Genomic DNA, 21981 nt, shown 5'->3' on the forward strand with positions numbered 1-21981 from the left:
TTTTTCTGCATGTGCAGTGGTTTGCTAAAATTCAGTACATTAATTTTTTTTTTTAAATGGATGCAGAAATATCTTTCATTATTCATTTCTGTGGTGTATACAAAATACTTAGAACTCTTCATGTTACAAGTGATAGCAATTAATTACAATCAATCCTGTACTGTTTCTCATGTAGGTTAGGCTTGGTTTACAAAAATTTTAGTGATGAATTTTTGAAAAATTTAAAATTGTGTATAATACATACTTACATTTTCATGTACATGAATGTTATTTTTGTTCTTCAGGTTCTGTTATTCATAGATAAGTCCTTGGGTTTTTTTACACTGTATTTATTTGTACTCAAGATTGGTGAGGAGCAAAACGAGATGCAGTAATTTTTTGAGCATTAGCTAGGAGAATCTGCTGTAATTTAATACAGACTGTAGTAATATCCTCTTCTCATCTCCCCCCTCTGATGTGAAATCATAATAAGTTATAAGCAGTCTTAGATGAACAAAAAGTTTATGGAGACTGTTGCACTTGAAGAACATTGGGGTATTTGTAGCTGAAGGAAGTTGTATTGGTTACTATTTGGTAGCCTATAACTAAGCAAAAGGTTGCATTAATTAGTTGGGAAACACCTCTAAGGATGAAAGGGTAGGTTTGGAGGGTGTCCTGGCAGTGTCCAGAGGCAGAGCTGAGAGCTGATCAACACGGGTGCATATCCAGGGGCACTGCTGACCCAGTGGCATTCAGCCCCTCTCTGCAGGGTTCTGGTTAGCAGCTCCCTTCTGAGGTGCATGCCGTATTTTGTAGGTCCCAGCATGACCTACGTGCTGCTGTTTCCTCGGAGTGTGCCGTGGGTGTCCGTGAGCCGCGCAGCAGCCGTGCCAGGGGAAGCTGTGTTACCCTGTGAGATGAGACACGGTGGCTTAATGCCTGTCAAACTCTCCCTTAGGTTACCATAAGAGCTCTTTCTGGTTTCTGATGCAGCCTTTATCCTGGTTGGTTGTTGAGTCCTGCTCTTTCTGTTATGGTCAGAGCTACTTATGTGTGCAGGAATGGTGTCACGTGGTATGTTTTAATTTCATTTAGAGGACAGGGAATGACAGTTACTTTTCCCTCAGCTGATCAATGCCATTGATGAAAAGTAGATTTCTAATGTTATCTGGTGAAAGTCCTGTTTTGGACCATTTTGAAGAGCTCGCAGACTGTAGGGATGTTGAAGGAACCTGTCTTTCAACATGCCAGAAAAGGATAAGAATTACAACAAATGAGAAATGAAAAAGACCAAATCTGGTCGCAGTGTATTCATGAGTGTTTCTAGGGGTGTTGCTTGAAATTGTTTTTATTTTTAAAAGTATTTTCATTCTAAAAAATGGATAGGAATGGCTAATGGGATTCTCACATCTGTGTTTATGTTTCTGCTGAAAAGGTGAGGTAAAGGGACTAACTGTAATTTGTATTGGCTTGGTTTTTGCTGCACTTCCCTGGTAATGGGAATGTTCAGATTCTTTTCCCAGAAAATGGAAGGAAAGGGCAAGAGGGATACAGGACATTGGAAATTAGAGCCGTGTGTACATGAGGTTCTGCAAGATATTGATAGTGCTATAATGGGAGAAGAAAATACATGTTTTTAAGGTATATTGAACTGAAAGCTGATAAGAAACTGCAAGAAGGTAGTAATCTGTGTCCAGAAAAGAAAGCAAATAATTGTAGAGATCTATGTTATTAAAAGCAAAAGCAGGAGGCTAGAAGGCAGATTTTTCTTGTTCATTCTGACATCAATATCTACTTGAACTGGCTGTAGTAAGAGCTGAGGTAAAAATGGCAGAAACTTTCACAAGTTAACCCTCATGTTTTAAATAGAGAAATTACTCAAATATCTGACAATCTTTAGTAGTGAACATAAAATATCCTCTTCTGATATCTCCAAGACAATAGATAAACACTGTTACAGCCTTAGAAAAAAAGGATAGGAAGGGTTTCCAGGAGAAGGGTATGGGGCATGAACTTTCTCTCGTTTTCTTGTTTCTGTGCATTTCAATTAAATAAAAGATGGTTTTGCTGGCTTGTTAAAGGAGAGCCTGATACTATGAACTCTGGGAACTGCAGTGTCTCTTTCAAGCTGCACATGCTGCCTCTGGCAGTGGAGTGTGAACCTACTTGAATAAAATACATTTACAAAACCATCTTTTTAGTAAACTGAGAATGGGCCTTGAATAACTCTCAAAGTACAAAACCACTGAAGTATTTTCTTAGACTCATCTTGCAATGAGCTGGGCAGGTTGATAGAGTTCATCCTTTTCCTGACAACCCTGCCATTCTTGAACAGTGTGTCTCATCTGTGTCCATGCACTTCTCACGCTGAAAAATGTCAGTTCCAGAAAATTTCCGTTTCCTTTCAGGATAGGGGAGGATTTTGTGCTTTCACTGGTACTGTTCTTTTCAATGTGTGTTGTGTTATGGCAGCTTCTAGGGAAATAATTGTTTGAAACAGAGACAGATGGCACTTTAGCCTCAGAATACTAGAATATTGTTTTAACAAATCTCTCCAGCTTTGCTGCAGATAACAATAATGCTTCTGTCCCCTTTTGACTGTTTCCATGGAGGCGCCAGCAACTTGGATAGAGTATTTTGGTTCACGTTTTAAAGCAAGGGCCAATGGTAATTTTAGCATTAGTGGCCTAGCAGCACTGGATTCATCCAGTATTCCTTGTGCAGAGCCTTGAATCTGAGGGATATTGTGCATTCAGTTCTGAAGGTATTTTAATATTCCTGAAAATTATTGTGGTATGGATTAAAAATCTAACTACAATGCTATTGGGTTTTTGTGCAGCCAAAAGCAGGAGGTGGTTAGGATTTGTTCTGAAGAGCTGTTTATTTCCATTTGGTGGAATAAAACACATGTAAACTACTAGCACGTGAAATTTGCCACGTTCTGGCTATAAAAAGAGATACAGAACAGAACGTATAAACGCTGCAGATAATTGCAGCGAGTCTGAGCTGAGTTTTTGGTTTGATGTTGGGATGAGGAATTATGATGTTATACTAAAATAATATAAATCATGCTTTTAATTACAGTTTTCATTAATTATGTATTCTGTTATGTTAGAATAAAACAATTAGGGCTTTAATTTTATTCTGAAACAGTGCAAAGCATTGGTGAAATCTGGTAAATAAAAAAGAGAGCAAAGACTTAATTTTGGATGTACTCAAATCCCACTAGCAAGATGAGACAGGCTTTGGAGAGATATTGAATTATGTATGGCCAGTGTTCCCCTTGTAGCTAACAGAATGGCTGCAGTGATGGGGATTGGCTTATGGGAAAATGTTATTTCCTTAAAATATTGCTTAAGACCAGATCGGTGAGCGAGCATGAATCCAATCTAGCTACTGGTATGAAATTTCCAGCAGGTAAGCGCTGGAGCTACTCCTCTAGTTCAGGGGAGTTTCACCAGTTTGTGGGAGTAGAAAATGTCTCTCTCAAAATTGTGGTAGATCATTGGAAGGGAAGGTGAAGTAAACAAAAGGCACAAGGATTTGCTGAGGATGAAAAACCTTCACAGTGGCATTTGCATTAGTTTTTTAAATTTGCATTAAGAACTTCCAAACCCAGGGAAGAACTGCTAAAAACTACAGTTTTGTTTGACTAAAGTTTGCTGAAGTTGTTGTCTTTTTGTCTGACATAGGGGTGGGAATCAGTTTCTCTCTCTGAACTGCCATCAGACTTCTCTAAATGAACGGTGCAACAGCGTGATTTGGGATTTTGACTTGCCACATTCTGAAGTTCTGGTTCTAGAGTGAGCACTGGGATCTAGAGCCAGGGTGCTTTGATCAGCAGTCTTGATTTGGGAAAAACTCTGATGTTAGGGTTACCTAACCTGAATCCCAGCACTGTTTTCTGGTCAGTGGAGTTCTGAATTAGCATGTTATTCGCTGTCTTGGCAAGAGGTGAAATGCTGGCTCTGAGGAAAACACATTTAGGTTAGAGCTTCTTCTTGTCCACATAACTAAGTCCACTTGCCAGTGGAACAGCTGTCTTCCTCTCCTCGAGCAGAGCCAAGTGTCTGATAGGAAAGGCTTTGGGAGGAGTGTCTGTTTGACTTGTCCCTATCTGCTCTTGCCCTTAGAAAGCAGAAAATTAAATTATAACTGAAGTTGAAATATAACCTTTAGAGAAAGCTCAGGTGGGGTGAGACTTTTCCCATGGTCAAGAAAAAAATAAAAGTTCCTTTCTTTTAGTTGCAATTTCCAATATGAGCAACTTGCTCACTGGTGGTAAAATGATTTGCCCATGTGGCAGCTTCCTCTCTAGTAGAGCGTAGATGGTTACACAAATGAGACAGTTCAAGAATTCCTGATAGTCCCTCCCTAATATTTTAGGTGCCATGTTGTCCCCAGAAACTTCCTCCTGGGACATGGCAAATTTTTGAGGATTCAGTCAGGAGAATGGAAAGGGGGTTCATCTGCTCTGTTACAGATGATCAGTCAATCCCTTGAAATGGACAGAAGATGTGAGCAAGTGCTTGTACCAACATCCTTTCTGAAGTATTTTTTTTGTTGTGGTAGGGACTCCTGAGAAAGGCAAATAGCACTCTGAAATACTGGGAGCAAGTAAGCGTACTTGTTCGCATGTGCCTTGTTTCTAATTGTTCTTGGAACAGGTAAATATTAACAGTTTGCTGAGCTATTAACTTAAATACTGTTGAGTAGCAGTTGTCAGTTGTGCTGAGCTGCACAGTGTTTGCTCGTGTTCCCATTGTCCTCTCATGCACAGAGGAGCTGAAACTGCCCCTCTGCTCTGGAATTTGGGTCCGTTGATACTATTTCCTTTTTGATAAGCCCCACAAAGTCAAGTATGCTGTTATGAATAGTGAGTAGATTTTTCATTAAGCACCTTGCTCTGTTGCTACAAAGGGAACATGAGCACTTACAGGAGTGCCAATGAAATTCTGAACCACAGCCTAGGTTCAGTGAGACCACAAAATCCAAACGTGGCAAAGGACTGGCTTGACAGTCACTTCTGGAGGCAGCGTGCCTCCCAGAGTCTGCGTGCAGTGATTTGGGTACGAAATGGATGTTTGGTGATACTGCATATTAGAATCCAGTCTGACAAGGGTTTGCTGCTGCTTCAGTTTGCTTTCCTTACCCGGGAAGGAAGCAAGTCTTCCTGGCAGCTCTGTAGATCAGCTTGAGAATGTAAGTTGGGGAGAGTGGCTGCTAGCTATTGAGATTTTTTTTCTTTATGATCTAAAAGCTTTTCTGCCAAACTACCAGTTGATGTCAGATTTCATAAATAAATCTTGACAAAACTCACAGGTGTTGTGAACTGAAGCAAGCCTTTTGCTACAGTTTTCAAGAACATTTAATTACTGCTTGGTTTGATAGAGTTCTTTGGGTTTGACACAGCTGTTTCATTTTTAAGTGTGACAGTCTATAAACAAAATAGTATTCTCAAAAATGATGCATTAATTTCACAACAGCAGGGCAGTTGAATAAGGCAGTTTCAATGTTTTTGAAAGACAAATACCAAAGTTCTCATTTCTATTCTGCTAGGCAGGGAAATTCTTAATTTTCTGGGTTTTCCACACTACATAAATTATTATTTTTATTTTTTCTTAAACCAGTTCTAGATTTTGGGACTATGTTGAAATCTACTTAGATTTGACCCCTTTTCTTCCCTCCCCACATCCTACAGGACTTTCAGATTTTTTTTAATGCTGAGAAGGGAAGAGATTTAGAAATTACATAGCGGATTTGTCTTGCAGTATTAATCATGATCTGGTCTAGAATTTCCTGCCTGTGGACTCAATAGGGTCAGTAAAATTTTAGGGACAGATGCAGCCCTCTGGTTAATAGGGCCATATTGTGAATTTATTTGGCTCTGTGAAGCTCTTGATGTGCTGTGCAGACAGTTGTATTTTCTTTACTGATGATGCTGGGGTTTTGAGAGGGACAAAGAAGTAAATAATGTTGACCAAAAAAATAAAGCATAGAGCTGTTAGATTTGAAATAAAAATACAAGCATAAAGTTTCTCACTACTTTTAGTGATATGGCAACATACACATTTTGTACTTCATGTCAGCAATATATTTTCCTTTGGGTCTTTGAAAATGCATGCTTGAAGAGACTATTTACTGGCAAATAGAGGCCATCTATCTATTTCACAACTCTATTAACAGGTCTTATGAGATGTCCAATAAGTTTCCTAGGTGGTTAAAAATGAAAATTTGCTCCTTGAGTAAGAATTCCATTTGTGTTTCAGGGGGGATCAATTCTATGGCCCTAGATCTAACAAACTTCAGAGTGACCAAAATGAAGACATGGCTCCAGTGCTAAACTGGGCCTGGGGAACACTATCTGCAGTGCTTCCTCTGGGCTTTCTTGGATCTGGGAGCCCTCCACTGTTTTTCTTCCCGTATCACCCAAATCAATTCCGATTTGCCACATTTTTCAAAGTATGCTGAGGCCTTATTTCTCCTCTGGCTTTGCTGTGTGGAGATGACCTAGAAAGTGCACACAGCTGCCAAAAACCCAGCTTGCCTCAGCTCGGTGGTGGTGGGTGACCTGCTGTGACACAGTAAGGCTGCTGCCTGTGAACCTTCATCTTCCAGCATGCCAACCTTAAAAGGGGACAAAAGTTTTAGACAAAATTGCCTGCTATTTTGAGAACTATCAATATCTGATACTGGAGAGGTGCCTGGAACCTGGCCCTTGTGGTGGAAGTATCGCCACAGTCACCTGTGGCTGGCCCTGGCAGCCCGCGCCGTTCGTGGCCTGTGGTGCGGCCAGGGCTGGCTGCCTCTCACGCCTGGGAGCAAGCTGGGCTCCTGTGGCAGAAGGTTGGGCTTGGGAAGCCACTGGGGTCTCTGGGTCCTGCACGGCTCTCCAGGCACAGTGTTTTGGAGAGTGGATGAAAGCCAGTTGTGAGATGGCTGCCTGAGAGGGACAGATGACAAAGGGGCCTGGACGTGCAGAGCTGTGTCCGTGTGGGCTCGTGGGCTGCGCTCTCCTTTGGCTCCCAGGTGTGAGCTTTGTTTTGGAACGGCTGAGTGCCGGAGCCCGTGTTCTCACAGCTGCTGCCGGGGTGTACGTGGTCAGCAGTTCGCTGTCTGTGTGTCTCCCCTTGTCCCCCCCTGTCCCCCTTCCTAAGCCAGCCCCCTCAGGCTCTGAGGAGGAGCACCAGCACCTCAGGGCGCAGCAGTGGTTGGCACACAGGAACTGCTGGGCCTGGTGTCTCTTCGCTTTGCTTGAAACTGATTCCCCATAAGAAAAAAGATTTTTCTTGTAATCTGAAGAAATTCCTAAAAATGTTGCAGCATGACTTTTTCAACTGAGAAGGAAACTAAGTCCCAGAAGTATCTGTTTGTTATAATCTGAGTTATTTTGTTTCATTCTGTAAAAGTGGAGAGTTAGCTTTGTGCTGGGAGATTAAAAATGGTATTGGTTATCTTTTTCCTTTGCTCTGATTTTTGGCTTCTCTGAGGTAATTTTTGCAGGTTTTTTCTCTTCATGTTTTCAACACAGCTGTAGGCAAAAGTGATAAGAGGGCAACAGAATATTTTACTTGTTTTTATTTAATGGGTTGTTAGTCTGGTCCAATGCTTCTGAGTCACAAGTTGCCAGTGAAACCCTTCTGTGTTGTGTTGCTCAGAGATGTGAGAGTTTAAACCTGAGGTCAACAGAGAGAGTGAAGTATGTCCTGGTCCCACAGAGGAAGATGTGCACAGGTTTGTTTCCCTGGAGCTAGAAGGAGCTTGGAACTAGTGTTTTAACGGCACTTCTTCTTTTTTCTTCTTTTTTTTTTTTTCTGAAGTGGTGTAGGTTTGCACTGTTGGCAATGTTTTGAAATTCATACACAAGGAAAAATCAAGTATCTACCATATGGAAAAAGCATAGTTTGAAGTACACACTTGAATGTAGGTCTGTATGTCTAGCCATGCATAAAAGAGGTATAAGATAGTGTGTGTACTGGGGCACAAACAAAATTTACACTATGCATATTATTTTCTAAGTGTGTGACCTTGGGCACCTGTGCACCCACAGCCAAGTTATGTCAACCATGTGCAGTGTGTTTGTCCCCTGTATGACACTCATTTTGCATGCACAATTTGGACATCCTGTTTCAGGTGGATCTTGTATGTAATTAATGGAAAAAGCAAACCCACAGTTCAGAAGACAAAAGTGGTATGGCTATATTCCTCTAATGTACTTTATTACAGTAAAACAAGATAAAATGACTAAGATTCTTACTACAGCTGGGGAGAGTCAAGCAGGGAACGGTTGCAATGCTGTAAGAGAATGATGGCCTCAGCTATTTTCCTGACAAGGCCCCAGGCAATTTCTGTAATATAAATATGGGCTTGCCTGTCACATGTGCAAACTGGAACATGTATGCCTATGGCTGTTTGATTGGTGCACGCTCGTGCTTCTTCATACTTGGCTGAATTTACCCTGCAGAGTGTGGTGTTTCTCCTGTGCTTGTGCTGTTATCCCAGTGAGACTGGGAAGGCGTTTTCTGCAGCTTGTCCCATTCATTTCACACCAAAACGAAGAAAAGAGACAATTATGAGCTTTCTACTTTCATGGCAAAGGTCTGAAGATATATTGTTTTGGAATAGCCTGAGCCCAACGTGTCAGATGAACATTCAGTATGATAATAGTGATTTTTACATATTTGCAGGGAAAGGCAGCAAGAGGGCTTTCTAAGACTTTTTAGAAAGCATCTTCCACATAACTATAGAAATCACATTATAAACACAGAGCACTTCCTCTAGATTCACCTCTGGACTGCCTTCAATATAAGACTTGTTCAGTGCCTCTGCCTGGGGCTAAGCCTGCCTGGTGGTTACACTAATAAGTACCCAGCGAAAGAGTGCAGTTGCATGATCTTCTAGCCTTGAAAAATACAGTGGGAAGGTATTCATACAGGCTGTTAAACTGCACCCCACTCCAAACTTTCATGTGTCTTTTGTGGGATTGTTTCATCCTGGATCCTTTTAGATGAGAGGTGTGGCTTACCTTATCCTGACATGAACAAGCACGTGTTTCTGAACTGCCTGCAAAGGCAGCTTCAGGGGACAAGCCCAGGTGGGAAACTGATGTTACCAAAGGAATCCTGTCCCTGCTAATCTATCCTTGTTGGCCTCACCAGCTCAGGGGCTGGAGACCATTTAGCATAAGGTCACACTAGCCTTTCAGTGTGAGCTTGGGGGAAGCAGACGGTGGTACAGTCAGCTCCTGCTCAGACTTGCAGTAGCAGAGACAAGTCTGGAGTCTGACTGTAGCTGTGAGCTTGGTTGCCTGACTGAGGTGGATTTGGGTTCTCTTGGCTGAAAGCTACCAAATTCAGCTCCTGGCAGCCATACCAGAGCCACCTCTTCACCTGCCAGCAATTCTGACTGGGTACCCATGTGCTGACAGGACACGTCTGTGTCTCGTGTCAAGGAATTGCTCACCCAGAGGGCAGTTAACTGTGGAAGGAATGCATGCCTTAAAGAGAAATTTGAAATGGAGCAATCACTCCCAAGGCCTCATTGGCAGGATACACATGGCAAGAGGGAGAAAAAAGGTGTTCAAAGCATTCCCTTGCTTTTTTTGATCTTGAACCTGAAATTAAGTTTTAGGGTGCAATCAATAAGGAAATGCATGATAGGAGAGGGTTGGGACTGTCCTTGGTATTCTTTGCTTCTGAGATCTAGGTATAATCTGTGGAGGCTTTGTGTCTCTGATGGTTTTCCTGCTCTGGACAATATTGTTCAGGGGAAGTTTAGCAGAGAATAAAAGCATGAAAGCTGCTGATGAAAATGGTTAAGTGATCCCGAGCACACCTGAAGCAGAAACACAAGGCTTTGTAGTGCTTTGATATCTCCACCTACTTGAGGGCACAGAGCACTGTGATTCAGTAGGGTAGAGGCTGTGGTGGTGAAGGGCTCATTTCTTCTTTCTGAGGTGTTTCCATCCCTGTTTTTGTAGATAAACTGTTTATTGGCTTGGAGAAAACAAAGCAACCAATGACTAGAGGAGAAAGGGAGAAAAATGGGCTAGCCATAGATTATCATTTGGAGCAATGTTCAGAGCAGATTCCTTTGCCATTTCAGATAAAGGACAAAGGTGTCATCTGGGAGTATGTGTAGGTGTAGTTTTCTTCTACACTATTGCTAGCATATGATCAAACCCAGGCATTAACAAGAAGGAAAACTAGAATGCTATGGGAAAGAAAGAACTAGAGCAAACAGCAAATAAAAGAACAAAAAGCAAAGCATGAAAGCCAAAAGAAAGGTAATAGCAATGAGTGTAGAAAGGAAGGGAAACAGAAAATTAACGAGACTGGGTAGGAAGAAGATTCTAGTGGGGTTGCTCGTCCAGTTGTACTTGTCTTTTTACATTCAGTCATAAAGATTATGGAGTGCTTTCCTTGAGGCATTTGTTTTTCATGGCTTGCTCTGCCATGGGAAGCGGCACACTGTTACCTGCACACTCAGTGCCTGTCATACTCTGAGAGTAATACTTGCTTCAGACCTGTGAATATAAATAAACTTCTGCCTGTTTATGTCACGCAGACAGCCTTGAATTGATCTTAAACAAAACCAACCAAACAAAAAACCAACAAACATACCCTGAAATTCAGATGTGCCTTTTCATAGAGTAGCAGTTCTAATTAAGTTCAAATGTAGCCATGATCTCTTGCTTATAAATACTCTACAGCCTATAACAATGTGTTACTAATTCTTATAAAAAGTGTGGCAAATTCTTCAGTGAATTTAAATCTTCATTCAGGTTGTATCTCAAAAGAAATGTGTGCAACTGTTACTTCAGAATTTACTTGATGGATTTTCTGGGGAGTGCTGCAAAATAACATCTTTCCTTGTGAGCCCTGGACTGAACTTACTGTGCTTTAGGAATGGGTTTAATCCTGCCATCTTGGATGGAAATCTGCACATAGGATCTTTTAAATTTTTTTTTTTTTTAAAATGTCTTTTGCTTAAGCTGAGGTTTGCAGGGCTCCAAGGGCTTCAGCAGTAGTTCCTATGGATTATACTGACACATGCTGGTAGAGGGCAAAGCTGCTATTGTACTTGGCAGTCATTCATCACTAATAATTTGGCCGGTCTTTTTGCTTATAGACAGCTGACAGGGGCTTCTTGCAATATCTAAATAGTTGCAGTGCCAAATGGACTACCAGGCTGTGAAACAGTTATTAGGGTCACGTTATTCCCACCATCTGGGAATGGGATGGTGTTCTGAATTTCTTTGAATTGATATGTCTGATGGAATCAGTGCTGTGGCCCGTGTCCTTCGTAGAGAGATTTATATACCTGAGGCTGCATCCCCCTGGAATCCAGGAAACTTGTTTATCTAGGGAAATAAGCTGTTTCTTCTCAGACTTAAAATCTAGGATTTGATCATGTTTACTGCTGAGAACCAGAACGTCTCATTGATTCCTTTCCCTCTGGAACGGAGAACGCTCAGTGTGGTGAGGACATGGCAGCCAGTGAAGTTAGCCTCCTGACTTGCCAGGTTTCCACAGGAGACTGCAGGAACAGTGCTCTTCAGCAATATAATTAGCAGCCTGTGGGGAGTAAGTGGTATTGCAAGATACCAGGGCTTTTTATGAAAGGTTATTCCCTCACTGATAGGGTCTCTGAGCAAGCATCGGTAAAGGAGATATTTAGAAAAGCTTTGGCATAAAATTCAAGCTTTTTGCATTGAAAGCAGTATGATGGAGAACTGACAAACTCACTGGGCCTTTTTTTCTGAAATAATGGTAGGCCAGCTGGACAGGTGAAAAGATTAAATTTCAGGCATCTGAGTATTGTAGTGCTCTTTCATTGAAAAAGAATTCCACAGAAAGAAGATAATTCTTTCCTAAAATATTAATTTACTCATACTAAACGGAAGTTCCAGTGAAAAAGCCATTTCAGGGGTACAATTTTTTGGCCAACCTTACTCTACCTATTTTGAGTTGCTCTACATAAAATAGTGGGATATTTATTCAAATCAATAGACCAAGTTTGTAAATTTTTAGGAAGCTCATTAAATCCACATTTTGTGAGTAGACAGAATACCAATTTATCTGAGGCTGTTGGTCAGTGCCAATAACCAAGACAAATGCTAACACATCACCCATACCCCATCCCCTCCCTCACCCCCCCAAAAAAACCAATCCAAATGCAACAAGAAAATATTTATACAGGACACAGGGATACTTGTGTTCTTTGTGATATGGAAAAATAAAACCTTGGCTTCCTGATCTTCGTGTCTTGTGGATGTGCTTGAGTTTAAGCTCACTGCATCAGTTCGACATAGGACAGAATTCTCCTCAAAATACTCAGCTAGTGGAAACCATTGATAGAGTTTTTTTCATTCTCTTGTACATGGCAAAGGGGATGCTTTCTGCTCTGATACAAGCTTTTGCATGTTGTTATCTCTCTGCTCCTACAGGGACCCAGGATGCTGGTGAGGACTTCAGCACTTCCCATTTCTTCCCATGGCAGAATGTAGGTGCGTTGTGGAAGGGCTTTGAGTTTGGCACAGGATCTTGGGGGGATCAAAGATTGTGAAGGGTAGGAGGGAGATACTGTTTGCAGATCCCTGAGACTAAAGTGCCTACTTTGTGGTTACCTCAGACTGCAAGGCTTGGACTAAATGACCTGTATCTTCTAGTCCTGTACTCTCAAGAGCACTAATCTGTATGGTGAACAGCGTCCTCTTTTCATGGCATGGTGCTGCGTTCTGAGAACAGGAAAAGGGCATGTATGGAATCTCCTCTAGCTTGCTAGACTTGCATACAGAAGCCTGATTGTGCTGGGATCTCCCTTGCAGGTTTTCATACAAAGATTGCAGTGTTTGGAGAAGTGTTCTTCTCTTGTGTTTTGTAACCATGTGAGCTGTCATGCTGCAGTGTCCACTGACAAATAATAGTATGTCTTATTTCATACAGGACTTCCAAAGCAGCTGTGTCCAGGACCTTAAGGAATGTCACGCTGTAGGTGCTGAACTAACTGGCACTGAAAGGAGCAGAAAAAGATGGCAGTCTGTATGTGAAATAATTAAACACGTGGACTCTCGCTGATAAGAAACCATGTCAAAAAAAGGACGTAGCAAGGGCGAAAAGCCTGAGGCACTGCTTGTTGCCTTACAGGCTGCCAATGAGGAACTCAGGACCAAGCTAACAGACATTCAAATTGAGCTGCATCAGGAGAAATCCAAGGTGAGTGAGGGTATGGTTTTAAGTAAGTGTCTGCCCTGAAGGAGAGAAACACATGGAAAAAACACTATTGGAGAAATCAACAGATGCAGTACGACTCTTTCCTAGAACAGTGGTCTGATTCTTTCCCCATATACAACATTTTCTTACTGTGGATGTCCTGTTGCTTCCATGGAAAAGACTCCTTTTTACTGAGGTACAAGTTTAAGAAGTCTCTGGCCCTCAGATATTACAGAAGACATATTGCTCTGTCTTGGCCAGTGAGTGGGTTTCATCCTATCCGCTCAGTGTTTAGGAACTGTAGTGTTGCTGTTTTTAGAATGGCTGATATTTCAGCAGGACATACCCTTATTTCAAAGTTGATCGAAGTAATTATTGCTTAAATGTATAGCATGACAATCCATGTCAACCCTAAATCCATCTGCAGTGGAGCTGAACTTCTTTCCTTTGAGGATGACCAAGCCTTGGACTAGGCTGCTCAGTGAGGTTATGGACTTTCTCTGGAGAGATTCAAGACCTGCCTGGACATGATCCTGTGCAGCCTTCTCTGTGTGACCCTGCTTTAGCAGGGGTTTTGCATGAGATGATCTCCAGAGCTCCCTTCCAACCCCCATCAGTCTGTGACTCACACAGGTTTCTGTTATGGAATGGCTCAGGAGTATGAAGTTGCACCTAGAGATATGTTAGTGTAAGTATACTGAGGACTAGTGGGTTGGTCTGTAACTTTGATTCCAGAGCTATGGGCAAAGAACTTTAAAAACATGTTAATGAAGAGTAGCAAAGCACGTATTTTAAGTAAAGCTAGCTGTGCCACAGGTGTGAACCAGTGAAGCATGCTTTTTCTGCAGAAACGTGTCTGAGAAGTGACTACAAATGCCCGTTAAAGCTCTGTGTATGGATGGATAAGAACATCTGTAAAAGATGACACATTTCCTGGACTTTCAGACTTGCACCTGACCTTAGCTGGGATCACCCAGAGGCAAGCACTTCTCTCTTGTCTCATTGACTGGTCGTGAGAGTCGTCAGAACTTTACTATTTCTGAGAATGATTAATTTTCTAGTGAATTTAACTGACATTGACCAATGAGTTAAAAATTTCCTAAGGAAATATTGAAAGTACGTGTAGTGTCACTGCATGAGGCAAGACAGCTGGAGAAGACAGGGTGGTCTTGACTCCAGTAAAAACTTATAGTATCACTATGATTGGAAAAGACTGCTAGGATCATCAAGTCCAACCCTCATCCAACCTTTCCCTATCCACTCGACCATAGCATCAAGTGCTCCATCTACTCGTTTTCTGAACACCTCCAGGGATGGTGACTCCACCACCTCCCTGGGCAGCCCCTTCCAGTGCCAAACCACTCTCTCAGGGAAGAAATTCTTCCTAATATCCAGTCAAAACCTCTCCTGGCACAACTTGATGCCATTTCCTCTCATTCTATCATTAGCCATCTTGGAGAAGAGACCAACACCAGCCTCACTACAACCTCCTTTTAGGTTGTAGAGAGCAGTAAGGTCTTCTCTTCTCTAGACTAAACAACCCCAGTTCCCTCAGCTGGTCTCCACAAGGGATGTTTTCCAGCCCTCTCACCAGCCTCGTTGCCCTTCTCTGGGCCTGCTCCAGCACCTCCATGTCCTTCTTTTCCTGTGGTGCCCAAAACTGGACACAGAACTCAAGGTGCAGTCTCACGAGTGCTGAGTCCAGGGGCATGATCACCTCCCTGCTCCTGCTGGTCACACTGTTTCTGATCAAGGCCAGGATGTCATTGACCTTCTTGGCCACCTGGACACACTGCTGGGTCATGTTTAGTTGGTTGTCAACCAATACCCCCAGGTCCTTTTTCACCAGGCAGCTTTCCAGCCACTCCTCCTCGAGCCTGGAGCGTTGCCTGGGGTTGTTGTGAGCCAAGTGCAGGACCCAGCACTTGGCCTTGTTAAACCTCATACAGTTGACCTCAGCCCCTTGCTCCAGCCTGCCCAGATCCCTCTGCAGAGCCTTCCTACCCTCCAGCAGATTGACACTCCCCCTTAATTTCGTTTCATCTTCTAATTGAGGGTGCATTCGATCCGCTTATCCAGGTCATTGATAAAGGTATTAAACAACACTGGTCCCAAAACTGAGCCCTGAGGGACACTGCTCATGACTGGTTGCCAACCAGATTTAACTCCACTCACCACAACTCTGGGCTCAGCCATCCAGCCAGGTTTTAACCCAGCCAAGAGCCCACCTGTCTACACCATGAGCCAACAGCTTCTCCAGCAGAATGCTGTGAAATGGTATCAAAGGCCTTCCTGAAATCCAGGCAGACAACATCCACCACTTTTCCCTCATCCATTAGATGGGTCACCTGATCATAGAAGGAGACCAGGTTGGTTAAACAGGGCTTGCTGTTCATGAACCCATGTTGGCTGGACCTGATCACCCAGTTGTCCTGCACTTGCTGTGTGATCACCCCCAAAACGAACCGTTCCAGAACCTTCCCTGGCACTGAGGTCAGGCTGACAGGCCTGGAGTTCCCTGGCTCCTCCTTCCTGCCCTTCTTGCAGATGGATGTCACATTGGCAAGTGTCCAGTCATCTGGGACCTCCCCCGTTAACCAGGACTGCTGGTAAATGATGGAGAGAGGCTTGGCAGGTTCCTCTGCCAGCTCCCTGGGCGCTCTCGGGAGGATTTCATCCGGCCCCAGAGACTTGTGGGTGTCCGGCTGGCTTAGCAGGTCATTTGCTATGATTTTCTGGAGAGTGAAGACAGTATAAAATCGATGTGAAGACCCCAGGAGGTGGCCTGTATTTTGTTGTAGGAGGATGAAGGATCATCTAGGGTCTGCAGCAAGGGTATTGCTCGATTTGATAGGGCTGAGTGTCTGGGTGGACTTGTTTTGGTAACATGTTGGTAGCAGATGACTTTCATTTTGTCTCAATGTAGGTTGCTAAACTTGAAAGAGAGAAGACTCAAGAAACTAAGCGTATCCGTGAGGTGGAGCAGCGCAAGCAGACCGTGCAGATCACGGAGCTCAAAGCCAAACTCCATGAGGAGAAAATGAAGGAGCTGCAGGCCGTGAGGGAGAACCTTATCAAGCAGCACGAGCAGGAGATGACACGGATGGTGAAAGTCCGAGACAGTGAAATCCAGCGCCTCAAGTCAGCGCTCTGTGCGCTGCGGGACGGGAGCAGCGACAAAGTACGGACAGCCCTGACCATCGAGGCTCGAGAGGAGGCCAGAAAACAGTTCGACTGCGAGCGCCTTAAGCTTCTGCAGGAAATCACTGAACTGAAGTCTGCCAAAAAGCAGGTAGATGAGGCCCTTAACAACATGATCCAGGCCGATAAGATCAAGGCAGGGGATCTTCGGAGTGAACATCAGTCCCACCAGGAAGCCATTTCCAAGATCAAATGGGAGAGTGAAAGGGATATTCGCCGCCTGGTCAGTAACCGAAACAGTTCGTGTGTTCTTTCGTGCTGTAGCGAGTTTGCCACTTGTGCCTCTTGGCTTTCTGTGAATAGCAGAACTCTGCAGTGCACCTCAGTTTGCAGAACTGTTACAAGCTTCTCCCTGTCGTTCCCCAGCAGTCTCTAGGTGATGGTGAGGGGTGGCAGCTCACACCCCGCGGGAGCGGCCGGCCTCGCCTGCGAGGGCCTGGCTGGCGGGGGCACTAATGCACAGCGTCAGGAAAAGGGGGTGTGGAGCTGCGCCGGCAGGGTGGTAGTTTCTCTAGCCCTTGTGGTAGTATCCTAAACACATTGAACCATGGCAGCAGGGGAGGTACCTTTTGGTTTGGTCTTGGCATAGCCTTCAGTAGTTACTGGGGAAAATGAACTAAATGAGGCCTGAACCAGCAGTGCTGCAAATTGCCATGTTTCCCTGTCATCAGGGGAGCTGGACCTGCTTGCAGCAGTGGAAAGTTTGGCTTGAATGCTGGAATTCAAGATTTGACAATTAAGTAAAAGAAATGATAATTTAAACTGTCACAGTTTGGTTTTTTTTTTTTTTTAAGTATTTTTTTCTACAGTTCAAAGTCAGTGTACTGGGGGTATATTCTTGTGTAGCCAAAGTGCCCAGTAATACAGTACAGACTAGTAGTGGTGGATTCTTCATATTTGCCTTCTGAATTTTGACCATTCTTGTTACTTTAATCCCCATTTGCGGTTCTGTGTAGCCATGAGGACAAACTATTCTCTTTCTCTTTTCTGAAACTGAAGATGTATTTTCACAGTTTTAATATAAAAAGAAACTATAGTGAAATTCCAGATAAAACTGAGCCACTTAGGAACATTAAGATCAACTTGGGTTCCATGTATATATATTGTATGATTGTACCTTTAGCAACTGATTAAAGGCTTTTAGGAGGCTATTTACTCGCTTAAGAACCTTGAAGAAGTCCAGAATTATTTTTATCTGACTTACACAAGGGGTTTCCAAATCCCTTGTATTGCTGTCAGAGTGGAGGAAGTTATATCAGAGTGATATCTAGTTAATGGAGATCAGAATCTGGATCTGCTCATTTGAAAAATATTTGGGGGAGGGTTTTGTCAAGTCTGACTAGAAAATATCTCCAGAAGTTTCAGGAAAAATTTGTCACAGATATCATTTTTGTTTTCAGGGAATGGTTCATATAATTCCCAGATAATAGTACTTTTGTTTTGCCAGAGTAATTTGCAAATCCTGATTCACCAGTGGTTGCAAGGTGTGTATGGGCTGATGTTATTCTAAGTTTTAATCTAAAATTTTTCCTTTCAGCTATCATTCTTAGAGCTGCTCTGGAGTAAAATGATGCACTTATTTTTGTCTTGGATAGTCCTGGGATGTTGGGCAGAAATGAAGTAACAAATGAATAGCCTTGAGTGTGCACTCAGCAGGATTATTATTAACATGGGAATAAACTTTAAGAAATACTGTGTCTGCACCAACCTTGTGTGTGAGAACCAGATCATAGCCTCTGTTGCTTTGGCTGCTGTAGCTCCATTTACACGAGCAGGAGCTGGTCTAAGCTTTTTGGGTTTTGTCAGGGGTTATACATATTTTGTAACTTGTATAGATAACTGGCCAAAATGCAATGTGAAAGCCTGAACTCTTCATCCAATTACCTGTTAACACCTCACCTCATGTTCAGTTCCTGGGCTTCGCTCTGTGTAACAATGGTCAGTCTGCCACTGTGTCATCATATGGTTGTGGCTGAAGCCTCCAAGTGCACTGCGAGCCTGGTGCAGCATGATCGAGCAGATTCAAGTGGTGAATGCTGCTGTGAAGTAAAACTTGCACTGCTGGGTTGGAGAAGGCTGAAATGCTGTTGACTTTACACAGTAATAACACTGTTCTGGTGTTTCTCTCATGCAGATGGACGAGATCAAGGCTAAAGACAGGATCATATTTTCCTTGGAGAAGGAACTGGAGACACAGACAGGCTATGTGCAGAAGCTGCAGCTGCAGAAGGAAGCTTTGGATGAGCAGCTCTTCTTGGTGAAGGAGGCAGAGTGTAATATGAGCAGTCCCAAGAGAGAGATCCCAGGAAGGGCTGGAGATGGTTCCGAGCACTGCAGCAGCCCTGTATGCAGGTTTTACTGGCCCCTACAAAACAGAAACATGGCTGTTTCTCTTGCTTAAATGTTTTCTCAGGCCCTGGGAAAACATTCCCACTCTTATTCACTGTAGAGAAATTATGCCCGTAGATTCCTCAGGGAGAGTGCTAGTGGGACAAAGCTTTGTAAAGTGATTTCCTCAGTTGCTCTATTTACAGATGTAAAACATCTTGAATAAATAGTGCCCCCTTGAAAGAATCATGCCATGAACATAACTACCTGGACAGCATGCATCCTCAAAACCAGACAGAGTTGGGCAGAGAGAAGGCTGGGGGGGAATCCAGGAGACTCTTAGGAGGTCATCCTCTTTTTCCATCTTATATTGCATGTACCCCGCTCTTGCTGTCATTAACAAAGCATGCAGCTCACTGGTTGTGTGACTAAATACGTGCCATTTACACAACATATGTGTGTATATACATGTATTTATACATACACAAATGAGGAATAAGAAGGTAAATGCAATGGATACTGGAAGGGACGTCCTTACTTTTTCACCTGACTTTCAGGCTCAGCATAAAGAAGCAATACGTATGAAAAGGCAATAAAAATTAGAACCTTCTTGCTTTTTCTTTTTTCTTCACTACCATAAAAATGGTTGTTTTCTCTTTATTTTTTTAAACGGCTGAAAGTTTTCTGTTAAAGTATCCCCCAAACCAAATACTTCCTTTCAACAATATCTATTTTCACAAGCATGATCGGTACCGTAAAAATCCATAAATACAGTTTGTTGGTGAGAGGTTGAGCTGACCACGGTGTGGGTTTTGAGGACTCTTTTCCCAAGCGTGTGCTTTGGAGGGGGTTGGTGACTGCCTTGTGCTGTTGCCCCCGGGCAGGACCTGCGCAGGAACCAGAAGAGGATGGCGGAGCTGAACGCCACCATCCGCAAGCTGGAGGACAGGAACACGCTGCTGGTCGACGAGCGGAACGAGCTGGTGGGTGAGCTGGGTGCTGGCAGCCAGGGGAGGCTGGGAGCCACAGGGAGGGCAGAGGGGAGGAGCCCGGGGTGGCAGCCACTGGAGACTGTGCCTGTTACTGCCATCCGGCTGGTCGCTCAGGAGGCTGAGGGGGATATTTTTTTTAATCCTAGAATTAACCAGTGATTTCACTGAAGTTATACGAGTACAACAAAATCCCAATGGGATTTGAGGCAGAGAGGGTTGTAGGTTTCTATATGGATGCTTATGTTTCCTCCTTGACCTTTTGAGAATACAGCAGTGTACGATGGGACTTATATTGTAAATGAAATAATGTCTGTAGTCCAGTGTTTGTCCATTCTCCCTAGATCCACCACTTAACTATTCCTAACCTAGTCAATGGAGAATTGATCCCTTTATCTGATTGACTCCTAGATAGAGATACTTGCGTGTTGAAGTCGTCATCCTGGCTTTTTAACCTCTCCATATTTCCACTTCTGTGATTAAGGATGAGGGTGGTGAAATTCAACAACTGATTTTTTTTATTTTTATTTTTTTTAATTCGTGGGCTAGGAGTCCTAATGCACACCTTCATATCAGTTCAGGTTTGGATCTCCTCAATGTTCTTAATGTAATATTTGCAAAATAATGTCTTATCAAGATTGCAAATTGCAAATATGTTCATGTGTTTCTCTTCTGTTTTGAAAAGCTCTCAGCCCGCAAATCTCTGTGATACTGAGTAGTTTGGAGTCAGATTCAGAGACAGTTTGACTAGCTGTTGCATGTCATTAAATATTCAGCCTATTTTTTCACAGGGAAAAAAATCTATTTTGAAAGACTTCTAAGCTGTATCTTGCACTGTGTAACTACCATGAACACATTTTGTTAAATGTGACCAGGAGTACTGCTGGAAGTACCACACATTGTAAGGTACATTTGGACTAGCAACAAATAATTTTTAGGGCAGAACAAATGATTGCTTTGCCCACAACTGTGCTGATCAAAGATGTAACAACTTCCTAGCTGCTCCCCCCCTTTCTCTGTTCAGTTACCTGCTTCAAACAAAATCACTGTATTAGTTTAAATAGCCTAATAAGATGATGTGATGATGTAAGTAAATGTGGTTAACTGTTCTTAATAGCTACAGAATATTCTTGTGATTCCTTCCTCAGCAGAACTGCAAGGGATGGGAATCTCCCAGTGACAAACAGTAATACAGAACTAGGACAGTGCCTTTGTTAGGTAGATTGTCAGGACACAGAGAAGATGTCTTTTCACAGCCACATGCCATCTTCCTTGTCCTCCCTTTGTAAAAGAAATTATATCTCTAAAACACTCAGTATTACTGGATGGAACTAATTTTTCAGAGGGAAGAGATCTTGGTGAAAATTCTAGTTATACCAGTACTGGAACTTCCAGGCATGCCCTAGGATACCTTCCTGCCTTATGGGATTTGATGTTTAAATGTTACGAGATTTGTTTTATTAAAACAAATTTCATTGTGCATATGCACAAGTATTTCACAGTGTGGCATTAAAAACCAGACTTATAACTATGCTGTTGTTGCTGTGATCCAGACTGAGGAGGTACCTGTGCAAATCTGTCTTTCATTGAGAAGGTCAGTGGGTTTCCTGCAGATAAAGCACAGGTCGTTTCGGACTTCAGTAGCAGCTTTGCGGTTGTCTGAGTCTGTAGAGGGTTCCTTCAGCTGTATGTGAGTCTTCCCATGGATAAAGCCATTCTTCAGAAACAAACATGCAGAATTATGCTTTGAGATTTATAGATAAATTTATGGAAGCTGTAAGCATCACTTGCGTTAGATCACTTTGGCATTTTACTGGGATGGTAGTACAACAGGGAAGTAACAAAAATAACAAAGGAGGGAGGAAAAATATCTTTTATTTGGATAATTTACAATTATTAATTGCTATTATCAATCCAGTTGAAGCGTGTCCGAGAAGCTGAGAAACAATGTAAACCTCTTCTGGAAAAGAACAAGTGCCTCACGAAGAGAAATGATGAACTTATGCAGTCTTTGCAGCGCATGGAAGATAAACTCAAAGCGATCACTAAAGAAAATATAGAAATGGTTGGTACTGAAGAGCAAATTGTGAATTACTGTATGACCTGCGTCTGTTATGGTGGCCACGTCTGCATAGCGTATGTGTGTACATACAGAGAGAAAATATGATGCATATTTTGTGTAATGCTATTGACAGGGTACAGCCATGCTTGGGTCTGTGTCACAGACTTACATAATGTAACGTGTGATGCATACCCGTGCAATATATTGA

At 42.8% G+C, this 21981-nt stretch overlaps 1 protein-coding gene across 2 annotated transcripts in view; it reads left to right on the forward strand.

Moving 5' to 3' along the window:
• Positions 1 to 13067: 13067 nt before the first annotated feature.
• Positions 13068 to 21981, forward strand: part of LOC103773527 (janus kinase and microtubule-interacting protein 2) — a 31178-nt gene continuing 22264 nt past the window's right edge. For both annotated transcript variants that reach the window (XM_008940897.1, XM_008940898.1), the window contains exons 1-5: positions 13068 to 13196; positions 16120 to 16617; positions 18529 to 18738; positions 19607 to 19705; positions 21630 to 21776. In XM_008940897.1, the coding sequence (XP_008939145.1) occupies positions 13068 to 13196; positions 16120 to 16617; positions 18529 to 18738; positions 19607 to 19705; positions 21630 to 21776 (1083 nt within the window). The remainder of the gene's footprint in view (positions 13197 to 16119; positions 16618 to 18528; positions 18739 to 19606; positions 19706 to 21629; positions 21777 to 21981) is intronic.

Source organism: Merops nubicus, unplaced genomic scaffold (assembly GCF_000691845.1).
Source record: "Merops nubicus isolate BGI_N331 unplaced genomic scaffold, ASM69184v1 scaffold14435, whole genome shotgun sequence".
NCBI classification, from domain to species: Eukaryota; Metazoa; Chordata; class Aves; order Coraciiformes; family Meropidae; genus Merops; species Merops nubicus.